Source organism: Olea europaea, chromosome 18 (assembly GCF_002742605.1).
Source record: "Olea europaea var. sylvestris chromosome 18, O_europaea_v1, whole genome shotgun sequence".
Classification (NCBI taxonomy): domain Eukaryota; kingdom Viridiplantae; phylum Streptophyta; class Magnoliopsida; order Lamiales; family Oleaceae; genus Olea; species Olea europaea.
Window position 1 is genome coordinate 13,960,499 of NC_036254.1, and position 16,068 is coordinate 13,976,566.

Sequence of the window (16,068 nt, forward strand, 5' to 3'; positions counted from 1 at the left end):
TACTAAAAGTCTTGCCCCGCGCAAACAACTCAAACCTTGTCCTGCGCAAGCAATCAAAAAGCCTTGCCCCGAGCAAGTACTCTAAAAGCTTTGCCCCGTGCAAGCAACAAAAGCCTTGCCCCGCACAAGAAACTCAAGCCTTGCCCTACGCAAGCAATCAAAAAGCCTTGCCCCGCGCAAGCGATCAAAAAGCATTTATCCCCAAGCAAACACATAAAGATTGTTATCAGGGCAAACAAAAGTAAAATTCCCGATCACACAGTGCCTGATCAACGATGTGATGAATCTTATAAAAAAACCCATCATCTTCCTCGGGAATCACTATAGGTCGAGACGATTTCATTGTCATAAAGTCCTCGAGACAATTTCTCTATTAAAGGATGACCCTAAGATCGAGTTACTACCTTGTCTGAAACTTCTATGGATTAAGTCATCGAGATGTTAACTTATCTATGACGTCGAGATATCAATTCATCTTAGGTGTCGAGTTGTTCAATTCATCTAGGCGTAGAGTTATTAAGTCATCTAGGCGTCGAGTTATTAAGTCATCTAGGCGTCGAGCTGTTTAATTCAACTTAGGCGTCGAGCTGTTTAATACATCTGGGCGTCGAGTTATTAAGTCATCTAGGCGTCAAGCTGTTTAATTCAACTTAGGCGTCGAGCTATTTAATACATCTTAGGCATCGAGTTATTTAATTCCTCTAGTCGTCGAGATATCAATTCATCTAGGCGTCGAGTTATTAAATCATCTAGGCAACGAACTGTTTAACTCATCTTAGGCGTCGAGTTATGGATTCTCTTAAAGTCGAGCTAGGTCACATCACTTAGTATAGTTCTCAAACGAACTTAAAGCTCGAGCAAACACAATCGAAATAACATAGTAAGAAGCGCAAGTTAAGCTCGGGAAGAATACATTGATTTCAAAAATTGATTAATCAGTACAAGAGCCAAGAGTAGCCAAAAACAAAAAGAAAATAGAAACTAGTCTATGTCTTCGGCTCCTTCTCCCGAGCCGAGCTTCCTTGCTCTTCTGCCACGTCCTCGCCGTCAATATCGACCTCCTCGTCCTCGACGGTTTCCTCGGACTCTGAAAGATCGAGGTCTTCAGCAACCTCTGGGATGTTCTTTAAATCCTCGGGCTTTGCATCAGGCTTCGAGCGCAAAAATGCCCAAGCCTCTTTCAAATCATGGAAGTACGAGCCCATGGCGTACTCTCCCTTCAGCCCATTGAACTCCTCAGATGTTTTGAAATCTTCGATCGCGATGCCTCGAGGTTCAGACAGGCGAGTTTCAAAATCCCTCTTCAAACACTCGATCTCGAGCTTTAAATCCTCGACCTCGCCCTTGGCCATTCCAGCCCCTTCCCGGGCTTTCTGAAGGTCATTCTTGGCGTCATCGCATTCCTTCTAGAGAAGGAAACGCTCAGCCTCCATGTCAGCAATTCTCTTCTCATGTGCTCGAGAAGTATCCTTGAGCTCAGCAGTCTTTTATGCCTCGTCTTTTCCCTTCAAAGAGAGGCCTCGGGCAATACTCAGAGTCTGCAATATATAAAACCCAACCTTAATGATCACGTCATATAAACCCATAAACTACACTAAGTAAAATGAGCGAGCTTACCTTTGGCGTAAGGGATTCAAGAGCTTTCATGCCCTCGTCGAAGCCGAGGTCCTTTCGATATTTGTCCACAATGCTCAACACCAAAGGACACCAATCAGGATCTCAATTTTGAAATGAAGGCACAAGAGGAACCTCATCCTCGAGGCCAACAACCTCGGGAGTACTCCTTGACCGAGGACGTGATCGAGGAGTGGCAATCGGAGTCTCGTGCTTGGGAATGATCTGGGATTGTCCTCGAGCAGATGTCTCGCTAGGACCACTCCTAACAGTCTCAGGCCCTGAATCTCGAGGTCTCTTTTTCCCCTTTTTTTGACCTGGGGCCCTCGACTTCTTGTTCACGGCCTGTCGAAGAGCTGAAGGATCGAAAGTCATCCCTGAAAAGACAAATAATTAGCGTGAGCATAATTAACAAAAACAGATCGACGAGAAAAAGGCGAAAGTACGATCCCTACCCTCAGCACCTTTCACATCTGCAAGATCAAGGATATCTTCCCCCAAAATGTCATCTATGTCATAAGCGAGAGGCTCGAGGTTCTCTAACATCACCCTATCCCTTTCTAAAGACTCGAAATAGGCCTGCCCTTCACAAAACCTAGCCGTGTCGGGCAAAATCCACCTAGGACTAAAAGAAAAGTCAGAATCCTGAGGTATGACATAAAACCACTTTTCTTTCCACCCCTTTAATGAACTTGGCATCCTTGGTATCCTGAAACCTCCTCGAGATGAAAGGTAGGCAAAACATGTATATTGAGGCAGCTGTTTTAAATCGAAGACCATTCTACAAAGGTCGACGTATGGGTCAATACCTAAGTACCTACATGCTATAAAAAAGTAAGCATCCTCCATCCATTTGACATGAGCTGACCAGGGCTCATGTTGTGCTCGACCAGTAAAGCTACAAAGAAGGGGTGCAGGGGCCATATAAATCCACCCTTTAGCGAGTCTCTAAAAACTACAAACTCTCCATCTCGAGCAATAGTCATCCTATCCTTGCCCCCTGGCGTCCTAATATCACATTTAGGCATGAGCCCATGCTCCCTAACCGTCGATATTACTAGATGCTCCTTAAATTTACAGGGAAGGTCAGGGTACCTAAGTGGGGTTAGGATACCTTGTGCTCGAGGATGTACATTAATGGGCATGGTCATAGGTATGATCGAGCGCTCCCTGTCCTCGGGGGTACTCCTCGAGGAAGAGTACGAGGACTCACTACTACTACTAGACATCCTGACTTAGGAAAAAAAGTGTCTATAGAATAACTTAAGGTCTCAAGGTCTTACCTTAAAGTCGATGCCTAAAAAACCCACCAAAGTTCTGATCCCGACGATTAGCGAGAGAAGTTTACTGAGAGTGAAAAGTGAAAAATGAAAAGAGAACAAGGTATTTATAGGCAACAGAAGAGGGAATCCCAAAGGTCACTACCCCGACCATCAGATCTGGCCACGTGTCCTACATCCAACCCCTAACGCTTTTTACCGCCTTTTCTTATTTAGGGCTTACCTCAGTGCACGTCAGCCCTTCTGAACACCTGTCTTCAAGAACTCCCTCGAGATTATGAACCGAGCTCTTTTCTTTCTGGCTTATTTTGCACCATATTCTCGAGAAAGGCTCGAGAATAGGTGCACGAGGGCCAGTGATACTGACAGATCCTGTGTACCCGACCACTTTCATCTCCGACCATTTGCGAAGACATTTCTTACGATTTCCAGTCATCAGTGCTCAGGATGTATATGGTCCTCGGGATATTTTGCCCGACCTTGATAACTTTCAAAGATCGCAAGATGTCCTTGGGGATAATAGCTCGGGAAAATCCCTTTGAGGTCCTCAATTACCACCTTCCTCGTACTAAGGAGAAGATCTATCCCCTAAGAACTCTTACCTGACACAAATACTTCAAACCACATCTCCTAATTCTAAGAGACTCATCTTAACAGTTGGTCTTCTAATCATAGTAGGACACAAACACTGCTTTCTCATGGGACTCTATTGTATAAGGATACCCAAATAGTTAAATCCTACTAGGAAAGCACCATACACCTCTATAAATACAGAACCTTGAGCCATTATTCAAGTACGTTTTTCATTATTCTCTAATTTATAGCCTCACGCATATAATTCCCTTTCTGACTTAAGTATCGGAGGAGCGACGAGAACATATCTCGTTGCCTTTGTTTCAGGTACCGAAAGACTACGATCGTGCTCAATCAAAATCATACAACTCAGGAAATCAACAGGTACGATTTTTGGTAGCATCAGTCTCAAAATTAAATTTGAATTACATTTACTAAAGCTAATACTTCCTTCGCTATTGAAGCGAAAAAAGAATGATAGATATTAGCCGCTACCAGGAGGATTTGTAGATTAGTCAAGATGCTTGTTAGCAAGCTATCATTTATAATGATCGGGATAGTTGAAGCAAACCACCCAAGTATATTATCTTACAGCAACAAGAGCACCATTTGAATGTCGAATGTCCTGTCATACTAGGATAGCTTCCAAATATAGTGCCTTAGACCTCAATAATCACGTCTACTAGGGGATCGCCAAAGTTATGACCTTCAATTTATCCAATAACAGAAAATAAGTCAGCATGATAATTCCAGAAATGTCTGCAGTAAAAGTTAATACTTCAAGTCTGTACCAACTTGGGAAAATGGAAAGGTTCGTACAAGTTATTAGAAACTAAGTTAAACTTGTAATTCTAGGTTCGTGGAACACATTTTCCCTGTACTTATATGAAGATTAACACTACCAAAATAATTTTATCCCGTTCAGCCAAGGCTGTATAACAAGGTCCTACTCACTGAATGGTTCCTTTTTTTTATTCTCAGTGGATTTCTATTGTGATTCTCCGTGGCAGCGAATGATTCCTTTTAGTGATTCTCAGTGGATGATTCTTTTTTGTGATACTCAGTGGATGGTTTTTTGTTGTGGAAACTTCTTGTGATCATTAGGAGATCTCCAACCTGGTGAAACATTGTTCTCCTTCTGTGGGAATTTCTATCACTATTTGAATCATCATGTGTACTGTCTAAATGATCAAAATCTTCTAAATTTGATGTTCCTCCATCATCCGTGAAGGGAGAAGAATATAATCTCTGATGCGAAGAAACTGATTGTGGTGTACGAGGCTCTGCCTTCGGTGTTTCAGCATTAGCATCAAATATTGAGCCTTTTGAGGGCTCTGCGTTCTTGGGATTTCATCTAAATCTTTTCCATATGCATCTTTAGGTCATTCATGAACTTTAGATCTTCAAGATTGAAGCTGAAAGTTTTGTTCATATTCTCGTCACCATGTTCCTGTTCCACTGAATCTGGTGGATTCAGCATTATATACTGCCCCTTATCCTCAATCTTCAATTCTATTGATGCTGTAGAAAGCAACTTCGTGTATTCATTCATATTCTCACGAGCAGAAGCCCCATTAATTCCAAGGCGTTCATTCTCTCGAGTAAGAAAAAGTAAGGCCTCGTCTTTCTCGTAAAGGCAATCCTTGAGTCGGGAATTTTCATCAATGGCAATGGCTTCATTGATTTGGGGATGAATTGATTTAATTAGTAATATATTATTTACTACAATATTAAATCTTAATATAACCTGAATTTTGAAATATGAAACTTGAAATATGTTTTATGAAATGTAAATTTTAAAAATAGGGTATTGTGTAATTTCCACATCAAAATAACTCTTAAAATATATGAACTCTAGAAGGAGCCAAAAGAGAGGAGAAATAACATAACAATTCCGAAAAATTAAATAAAGATAAATTGCATCGAGGTCCCCATCCTATATTCTTCTTGAAATTTTAACCTTAATATTGGTTTTTTGACAATAAGTTAGGAATTTGTCTGGTTTGATGGTCGTGATTTGTCCATATTGAAAAAATTGTACTGTGAATCTCAACCCATTTATCGAGTTGTATTATAGTCAGCAATCTTTATTTTTTAGTAGCACAATTAGCAATGTTCCAAAGCGCAAAACAGGATTAGACTACAAGTCAAGTTTTACAACTCCTAAGCGCACATTTAATAATTAAAAATGGTAGAGTAAACCGAAAACTTGAGCCCCACAGTGTCCGGCCCTGTTCTAGGTAGGAATACCCTGCTCAATTGAGGCGACAAGGCCCTTCCCTTTTGTTTAAAATCTTAACAAGAAAAATATCAAAATTGGTTTGAAAAATGATCTCACGATTCCAACCCAACTTTCATGTCCAAACTCATTAACCAAATTTCAAATTACCCACTCGACTATCCAATGCTACTAGAACGGGACCGTACCCGGATTTGCCATTCCATGCACATTGGGGACAGATAAATACATACTTATAGATGATATGTTGATATTCAAAGCTAAAGACGCCAATGGCATATATGGAATTGGCCAACGACACTTCTGGCTACAGACAGTGGAAGGGGCAGCTAAGGCCATTTCCAGCTCTACACCAAATTTTACACCAAGCTAAAATTAATCTCCAACCATTACACCAAATGAATAACGTTTAACCATTTTCTTCCCTTTTTTATTCTTTATAATTTATTTATTTAATTATTTTATAAATACATAAATTACTAAATAAATAATTACGTTATATTACGGAAAAGATTAAATTCTTTAATTAATATAAAAAACATAATACAATTAATAAAAACACTAAAACAACGAAAATCGTAAATCATGCCATTAGAAATTAGTACAATGCATTTCGAATTTGAATATTACGGTATTACGAAGTCGCAAAATTTCTACAATTTAATTTTCTGAATTCATATGTTCTTCCCACAAATGATCAATTAATGTATTTCGAATTTTATTTATCTTTTTGTTTAAATAAAATTAGATTTATTGTATGTATGTCATTGTTTAATATATTTTGTGTTAACTTTAATAAATAATTGTGTTTTTTATATTTTAAATTTTTTCTTCTTTTAATTAGTTATTATTTCTCACATTTAGAATTTATTTTAAACGCAAATAATAACAATAATTTATAGTATTAAAAAAGATATAACACAAATGACACAACTACCCTTCATCAATTATTTGGAAAAGGAGAAGAAAGGGCCAAAATAGACTTTCACCACTTTGCACCAAAATGGTGCAAAGTATAATATTGTATTGAAGCAACTTTGCACCAAAAAATGGTGCAATTTGATAGTTTGGGGTTCGCATTGGAGATGCCCTAAGGTTGAGGGTGGGGCAGGGTCAATGTTGAGACTGAAGATGGTATTTCGTTGTTTTTCCCCGTGTTTTTATTTCCTTTCAGTATTATTTTTGCTAAAAACTTGCATTTAGCCCTTGAGCTTCTTCTTCTTCTTCTTCCTTTTTTTTTTTTTTTTTTTTTTTTTGGGAAAAAATTTTATATAAATTTAGTAAAATATGATATCTAAAAAATATATAATTGAAAATGATTGGCAAAAAATAAATTTGAAAACAAGAGTCAAGCCAAGACTTAATCTTTCATTTACTTTGTCGACAGGGGCCTTTTTCATAAGATAATAAAAAAATTTGGACGGATCTAACAAGAGATAAATGTTCAAGGATAGTAATACACAAACCAGATCTCTTGTCCAAACTATAATACCCACAGAGGTATGACGCGACATCTACTGTAGGTATTCATAAATCTCGTCCACTGTTTGACAAAGAGATCAAACTAGATACACCTACCTAATATTCTATCCCATAATGGACATAAATTATAGTGTTCACCATGAATGTGACATCATGTTGTGTTACCACATCACTAGTGAAGATATGATGCGACAATATTGCCAAACCCATGTACAAGTAAAATAACAAAGTAAGATAGCACTACGTAATCTTTAGGCCTACAGCTAGATAATTTAATTATAGATCACCCAAGTTTACTATAGATTATTGCTCGTTGATTGATTTTTTAAAAGTTACTCGCTATTTACTTAATTTTGCTATAAATTAGTACTTCATTAAAATTTAAAAAGTTACTTATTGCTCATCAAGCTTTGCAATAAAGAACACTCATGAAATTATTGCTCATCAAGCTTTGCAATAAATAACACTCATGAAAATAATGTGAGTAATTGATGAGTAACTTTGTTCATATTTGAGTAAACAATACGTAACCCTTTAAATTTCAGTTAGTAAACTATAACACAATTCAATGAGCCATCCATCTCTCTGCTTTCATAATCAAGAACGTGGAAATCCATCGAAGGTTGAATTAACTCTAATAACACACTAAAGTTACAGGACTCGCATACATCAAAAGGTAATTCAAATATCAGATAATCCGAAGAAACTAAACCTCCAAAATACTTTTAAAACAAATTCACTACATTAGATGCAACATGATATAATTGTTCAACACAAGCAGTGTTATGGCAAACAAACAGAAATTTAGTTCACAAATACACAACAACTAAATGCCACGCTTGCATCCTTAACACAATTACCAATTTCATTACAGCATACACCACCAGCATCCAGCCAAGTTCTTTTCCAAAACCACCACCAAGATCTACTAGAGTTTAGTACACATCTATTACTCTTTATGAAGATAAAACTGAACACCACCACCAGACCTAAGTAATAGAATCTAGTCAATCTAAGCCCTCTCACCCCTAATCCTGCGAGCCAGCTGGATGTCCTTAGGCATGATAGTGACACGCTTGGCATGGATAGCACACAGGTTGGTGTCCTCAAAAAGACCAACAAGGTAGGCCTCTGCAGCCTCCTGAAGTGCTAAAACAGCATGGCTCTGGAAACGCAGATCAGTCTGCAGTTGCACAGAACAAGCAGTCCAGTAAAAAATGCACTTAGCAATAAATTAAGATCATTCTATTTAAAATATAGGAACAAAGAAAAAGAAAAAGAAAAAGAAAAGTTTACATTGTCAATGTACCTTGAAGTCCTGGGCAATTTCTCGAACAAGCCTCTGGAAAGGCAGCTTCCTAATCAACAGTTCAGTACTCTTCTGATACTTGCGAATTTCACTGTATCATAACATTTATATAATAAGAATAAACCAGCAGGACATTGACATAAGCATGCGTGGCCTAACAAGTATTTGAAGTAAAGGAATACTTACCGAAGAGCAACAGTCCCAGGGCGATAACGGTGAGGCTTCTTCACTCCACCTGTGGTTGGGGCAGACTTACGGGCAGCCTATAAAGAGAAATTAAACTAATCAAATTTTCCTAACAGAAAGCACTATTTCATTGCACAAATTAACAAATAGGAAAGCAAGCAACACATATAAACCTTAGTAGCAAGTTGCTTCCTTGGAGCCTTTCCTCCTGTAGATTTACGAGCAGTTTGCTTGGTACGAGCCATCTACCGACAATTACCATGAGAAATAGCTATCACATAATTTTCATAAAGAAACCCCAAAACTACGTAGCGAAGTATAATCCACGAATTAAATTAGATTTCCCATGCATTAATTTCACAAATCTCAAATGACCCTTAATTCGGAAAAGTAACTGCCAGCTATACTTTCAACATAATACAGAAATCGTAAGAACGCGAAAAAGAAAAATGAAAACCGAAAAAACAAACAACTAGCTCACCTACATTGACAAAAAAACACTAATCGACAGGGGAATATGAAACCCTAAGCATATATAAAATCATCATCCATCGAATCTAAAAATGATCGTACATAAACAATCAAATATGTTTAAGAAAAAACTTGCCGACTGAATTCAAATAAGCCCCGTTTGACCTCCATTAATTTCATTTCTATTACATTTCATTTTTTCCTTTTCTATTTTCAACCCAGGATCTTCCATACAATAATATTACACTTGAAAATTTCCTTTTTTTTTCAACCACTCTTTTTTCAAAAAAATAATATTCCATCCATTTTCATTTCTAAAAATTGGGGGCAAACGGGAGCTAAATTACAACCAAATTAAAATAAAGTACAGAAAGGGCAACTCACCTCTCGAACAGAATTCTCTCCCTTCTCTCTCTACCTCCTTTGGGCAGCGATTAGAAAGTTCAAAAGTCAAGACGGCCGGCATGTATATATAGGAGTCAAAGGAGTTGGATGTTAATTATTAATTATGATCGACGGCGAAGATTTAATATCCCGACGTGACCCAATTACGGAATCCCACGCTCATAAATGTGCTGGGTTGTGTTTTCTCAACCGAAATTAACGGCGTCTATCTAAACTAAGTGGTGTGACGCGGATCGAGTAGTCTCAAATCTCGATTGCTATTGGTCCAAAATTTTTAGCTTTGGAGTGTGTTTTTCTTTATTGGGCAAATAATTACAATTCTCTTATCCAAAAAGAAAAAATGGAAGGCCGTGAAAGCATTTAGCCTATTTTTCTTTCTTTGTGAAATTGGGTTACTGTTTTTGTGAAGCCCAAGTTGAAAGGTCCAATCCAAGACTCGAATTGATGACCCAACAAGTCGAAAAATCTGAAAAGGAGAAAAACTAATTAACAAGACGCGTTTTTCAGTCTCAAATAACAAATTTAAAGGATCTTCGACGCGTGGCAAGATAAGGGCCGTTAGATTGAATTTTTGAGCCTCTTTCATATAAAAACGAATAATATCTCTAGGGTTTGGGTCTTCTTCTGTTTTTGTTATTCTAGCAGCTTCCTTCGAGTGATTTGAATTTCTGCTTCCTTCGAGTGATTTGATTTTCTCTTTGTAATTTTTAATTTCTTTCTTAGATATTGTGTAGTAGTTGAGAGAAAGTGAGATTCATGAACTCTTGTGTGAGTTCTTGATGTTGAGAAGTGGCTGTGTGTCATTGTTTTGAGTCGGTGAACTGTGTGTTCTTTTGTAACTCGAATTATTGCTGTGTTTTTTGCCGGTGATTTAATGGATTTGAGCTTATTCCTTTATGGATGCTCAACGGGGATTAGGCGATTGACGTGGTCGTCGAACCTCGGGGCTTCGGTCGAAAAATCTCGTGTTCTTTACTATTTTTTGTTCAGATATACTTTATACTTGATCTTTTAGCGTTGAGATTTTTCTGATTTTGTAATGTTCCTGATTCTACAGTGGTATCAGAGCATTGGAAATAATTTTTTTTAGTCCTCTTTAGTCACGAGTTTGAAACCTGAGTCACCGGCCAAAAGGAAAACGGCAGATCTCAAAAGATCTGCCAACATTTAAAAAAATAAATAAATAAATATCTCTTCGCATTAGACAAAAATTTCTTGAGCATTTTAGTGTGTTTCTTCCATTCTGCAGTGTTTGGTGTTCTTTTATCCTTGTTGGTATTAATTTTTGAAATAAACAGTTTTTGTATATTGTGAACTCTATAGTGCTGTGGTAATATTGCCTCTTGGTGAAATAATTAGACTTTTTTTTTAGTATTGCTTGTACTTGCAGTTCTTGTGATAATTTTTGGTAACAAAAAAAAAATGTGTTTCAAAATTAGGATTCCATCGAAGCTCCCCTAAATCCACCTTTGTCTAGGGTTCCCTGAGAGAACCCTAGAATCTCTGGGGACTAGGGTTTCGGTTCAAGAAACCTGCATTTTTCTAAAACTGATTTTTGAAACTCTCACTGTGTAAAAACACACCAATATTATATCTCCATATTTGAATTGCTACATCTTTCTGGTTGAACTGTACTAATACTTAAATTGACCTTCTCAGGTGTTGAACTGCTTGAGAATAATTGCTTCAAAGGTACATACATTGCACTTACTCCTTTGGTAGTTTACTATGTGTTTGAACTCCATTGCATGCTTAGTGATCTGTATATTAACTATGTGTTAATCTGTGTGACGTACTTCTGTACACATCATACCTAAGCACAACTAATATATACTCTGAAATTGGAATAATTAGACAGTTATCTTTGTAACATACTGTTGATTGAATTACTACTGTGATATATTTGTTATATCATACTTGTGAACATTTTCACACTATTGTACACCATGAACTCTAAGGTAGATGTCCAAATTTGGGATGGCAAAGGAGACTTTAGTCTTTGGCGTCTGAAAATAAAAGCACTTATGTTACGGTTAAAATGTGCTAAGGCTATTGATGAATCTTGGCCAAAAATCCTATCTGAAGCTAGGAAAACTGAACAAGATGAACTGGCCTGGAGCACCTTGTTTCTGCACTTATCTGATTCTGTGATTAGGAAAGTAGAAGAAACTAAAACTGCTATAGAATTGTGGACTGCCTTAGAAAAGTATCACCTCACAAAGACTGTACCAAACAAATGCTTTCTTTGGAGACAGTTCTTTAGTTTTAAGTTTGATCCTAATCTTGACACGGGAGATAATATGGATAGATTTAATAGGATCACACAAGACTTAGCAAACTGTGATGAGAAAATTTCTGATGAACAAAAGGTAGTTGGCCTGCTTAATGCTCTAGGAGATAAATATAATGACATAAGAAATGCTATAGAGTATGGCAGGAGTGATTTCACGATTGAAATGATTCACAGTTTTCTTCTGAACAAAGAACTTGAATTAAAATCTGAACACAAAGAAGTGTTTCATGTTGAGGGTGTGTCATCAAATCAACGACCACATATTAAAGGTGTAAGTAACTTCACCCATTGCAATTTTAACAAGAATAAAAATTTTAACAAAAGGCAATGGATTAACACCAAAGGAAAATGCAAAAAATCAATTAAAGGAAAAACGAACAGCAACAATAACAGAAAATGCTTTTACTATGAAAAAACTAGTCACTTTATTAAAAACTGTTTTAAAAAGGCAAATGACCAACAGAATTGGTCTAATACTGAAAATGCTCCTTTAGCAGCTGCTGCTAATTATAAAAAAGTTGGAGCCAATATTGGAGTTGCCTATGTGTCTCTATCTGAAAGTACTGATCAGGACTGGGTCCTAGATTCAGGTTGTTCCTTTCATATAACACTCAATATTGGCTGCATCTCAGACTTTTGTAGTCTGGATGGAGGATTTGTAAAACTTGGGAATGATGAGTCATGTCAAGTGAAGGGAATTGGAAATGTGCTGCTGAAATTTAAAAATGGCCATCACATGTTAAAACATACTAGATATGTACCAGCACTTAGAAGAAATCTCATATCCTTAGGAGTTTTTGATGATGAAAATTACCAAATTGGTATTAAAAATGGCTCTACAAATACAACAAGAAATCAAGAACTTATTGTCAGTTTACCCAACCTCAATGGAATCTATGTAATAGGTTCTGAAATAATTTCACCTAAAAATGCTGTAAATTTTGTTACACAACCCGATAAATCAGAATTATGGCATAAAAAACTCGGCCATTTAAGTGAAAAGGGTTTAAAAACTCTATCATATCAAGGGGCATTTGGGAAAGATAGTGTTCAAAAATTAACTTTTTGTGAACACTGTATAATGGGAAAACAAGTCAGATTGCCTTTTCAGGCAGAGCTGCACAAATCCCAAGATATCCTTGAATACATACATTCTGATTTATGGGGACCTGCACCTGTTCCTACTGTATCTAGTTACAAATATTATCTTCTTACAACTGATGACTATTCAAGGAAAACATGGATTTTCTTATTAAAATCTAAGTCTGATACTTTTGCAATTTTCAAAGAATGGAATGTATTGATTGAAAATCAGACTGGTAAGAAGATAAAAATTCTAAGAACTGACTATGACTTTGAATTTTGCAATATTGAATTTGATCAATATTGCAGTAAACAAGGGATAATGAGACATAAAATCTAAGTCTGATACTTTTGCAATTTTCAAAGAATGGAATGTATTGATTGAAAATCAGACTGGTAAGAAGATAAAAATTCTAAGAACTAACTATGACTTTGAATTTTACAATACTGAATTTGATCAATATTGCAGTAAACAAGGGATAATGAGACATAAAACTGTGAGCTATACGCCACAATAGAATGGGGTTGCTAAGAGGTTAAATAGAACAATTCTTAAAAGGACCAGATGTATGTTAATCAGTTCTGGTCTTCCAAAAAAATTTTGGGGCGAGGCTATAAAAATACCCTGTTATCTTATCAATAGATGTCCTTCCAGCTCTCTAAATAATAGAATTCCCGAACAAATCTGGTCTGGTTCAATGCCAGATTATTCTCACCTAAGAACTTTTGGATGTGCAGCTTATGCACATTACACCGAGTCAAAATTGAACCCTAGATCGTTGAAGGGTGTGTTCTTAGGATATGGAGAAGGTGTTAAAGGCGATAGATTGTGGTTAAGAGATGTGAGAGGCTATAAAGTGATAATAAGTAGATTTGTAATCTTTAATGAAGATGACTTTCCTTGTCTTAGTGATAAATCTGGTGAGAAATTGGGAAATGATGACTTTATTATCACGAAAATTAATTTTGATAGCCAAAATACTAATGACCATGCTTAGTTTGAGGTGGAGCCACATCAGATAGAACCACAGATCATTATAGATGATGAAAATTTTGAAAATGAACAACACCTGGAGCCTGCACATGACCTGCGGGACTACCAGCTTGCTAGGGACAAAGAAAAAAGGCAAATAAGACCTCCTTCCAGGTATCAATATGTTGATTTTGAATCTGATCAGTTTGAATATGATCAGTTTGACATAGAACCTGCCTCTAATAAAGAGGCTATTTCTTCCAAAGAATCCCCTAAGTGGATTGCTGCGATGGAAGATGAAATGAACTCACTCTTTAAAAATGAAACCTGGACTTTAGTTGAAAAACCCAAAGATTGTAAATTGATTGATTGTAAATGGGTTTATATGATCAAAAAGGGTGAGTCTAAGGCTGGTGATGAAAGGTTTAAGGCAAGACTTGTAGCTAAAGGCTTTAATCAAAGGGAAGGGATAGATTACATCGAAATCTTTTCACCGGTTGTTAAATATACATCCATTAGAGTCCCACTTGCTATAGTGACACAATTTGACTTGGAGTTAGAACAACTCGATGTGAAAACTGTCTTCTTGTATGGTTCTTTAGATGAAACCATACATATGACTCAACTAAGAGGGTTTGAAGTTGAAGGAAAGTGAAACTTAGAGTGTCTCTTAAAGAAATCCTAGTATGGCCTAAAACAGGTCCCTAGGCAGTGGTATACAAGATTTGACTCTTTTATACAAGGTTTGAACTTTAAGTAATCAAAATATGATCCCTGTTTCTATAAAAGAAAGAAGGTGAATCTGATTTTTTCTATCTGCTTTTGTATGTCGATGATATGCTCCTTGCTGGTTATAATTCAGTTGCACTTAACTCAATTAAAGAAAATTTGAAATCTGAATTTGAAATGAAAGACTTAGGACCAGTTAGAAAGATTTTGGGCATGGAAATAAAAAGAGATAGAATAAATGAAAAGTTGTTTCTAACACAAAAATCTTATATTGATAAGGTTGTAAAAATGTTCTCACTTCATGAATCTAAGCTTGTTAGCTTGCCTTTATCTGCTGGTATGAAATTGTTTGTTGATCAATCGTCTAAAACTGAAGAAGAACATAAAAGAATGATGAATGTTCCATATTCTAATGCTATTGGATCTGTAATGTATGTTATGGTATGCTCTAGGCCTAATATTGCTTATGTTGTGAGTGTGTTAAGCAGATTTATGAGTAACCCAGGTGAAATACATTGGTAATGCATGAAAAATCTGATTAAATATTTGAAAGGAACCAGTAACTTAGGTTTAATGTTCAAAACGAATAAAAATGAACTTAGACTTAAGGGTTATGTAGATTCAGATTTTGCTGGTAATCCGGACAATAGGAAGTCCACAACTGCATATTTTTATGTTATAAATTATACATGCATTAGCTAGAAATCCCACCTTCAAAAACTTGTTGCATTGTCTTCATCGAGACTGAATACATTACTGCAACTGAAGTAGTTAAGGAGGGATTGTGTTGAAAGGTTTACTTAGTGAATTAGGATTTAGAGAAAATCAGGTGAAGCTGTGTTCTGACAACCAAAGTGCTATTTTTCTGAGTAAAAATCCTATTTTACATGATAGATCCAAGCATATAGATGTTAAGTTTCATTTTATTAGAGATATCATTGATAGCAATGATATTAGATTAGTCAAAATTTCTAATAAGGTAAATTCTACAGATGTCGGAACCAAGGTAATCCCTATTAGTAAGTTTGTTGATTCTTTAAGATTAATTAATCTTGAAGAAGACTGATTTTTATTCTTATTCTACAGGTAATAAGAGCAAATAAAATAAAGTGTTAAGTTGAATCCACATAGTAGCAGGCACAAAAGACAGCAAAAGTGGAGATTGTAAAATTGGGTTGCTGTTTTTGTGAAGCCCAAGTTGAAAGGCCCAACCCAAGACCCGGATTGATGACCCAATAAGTAGAAGAATCTGGAAAGGAGAAAAACCAATTAACAAAATGCGTTATTCAGTCTCAAATAACAACTTTATTGGATCTTCAACGTGTGGCAAGATAAGGGTCGTTGGATTGAATTTTTGAGCTTCTTTCATATAAAAACGAATAATATCTCTAGGGTTTGGGTCTTCTTCCATTTTTGTTATTCTAGCAGCTT

At 36.4% G+C, this 16,068-nt stretch overlaps 1 protein-coding gene across 1 annotated transcript; it reads right to left on the minus strand.

Annotated features, from left to right (window-relative positions):
- Window positions 1–7,890: 7,890 nt before the first annotated feature.
- On the minus strand, window positions 7,891–9,640 carry LOC111367547 (histone H3.3). The gene is made up of 5 exons (XM_022988484.1): window positions 9,539–9,640; window positions 8,857–8,928; window positions 8,684–8,760; window positions 8,498–8,588; window positions 7,891–8,371 (listed from the first exon to the last, which is right to left on the minus strand). Exons 2-5 carry the CDS (start codon window positions 8,926–8,928, stop codon window positions 8,201–8,203), a joined length of 411 nt encoding a protein of 136 aa, XP_022844252.1. The 5' UTR covers window positions 9,539–9,640; the 3' UTR covers window positions 7,891–8,200.
- Window positions 9,641–16,068: the final 6,428 nt, after the last annotated feature.

Excerpts from the sequence above, each read along its gene's own strand:
- LOC111367547 (XM_022988484.1), bottom strand. The coding sequence starts at position 8,928 with ATGGCTCGTACCAAGCAAACTGCTCGTAAATCTACAGGAGGAAAGGCT. Across the intron at positions 8,589-8,683 it reads CCTGGGACTGTTGCTCTTCG|TGAAATTCGCAAGTATCAGA; the intron begins GTAAGTATTCCT and ends GTTATGATACAG. Across the intron at positions 8,372-8,497 it reads AAATTGCCCAGGACTTCAAG|ACTGATCTGCGTTTCCAGAG; the intron begins GTACATTGACAA and ends GTGCAACTGCAG.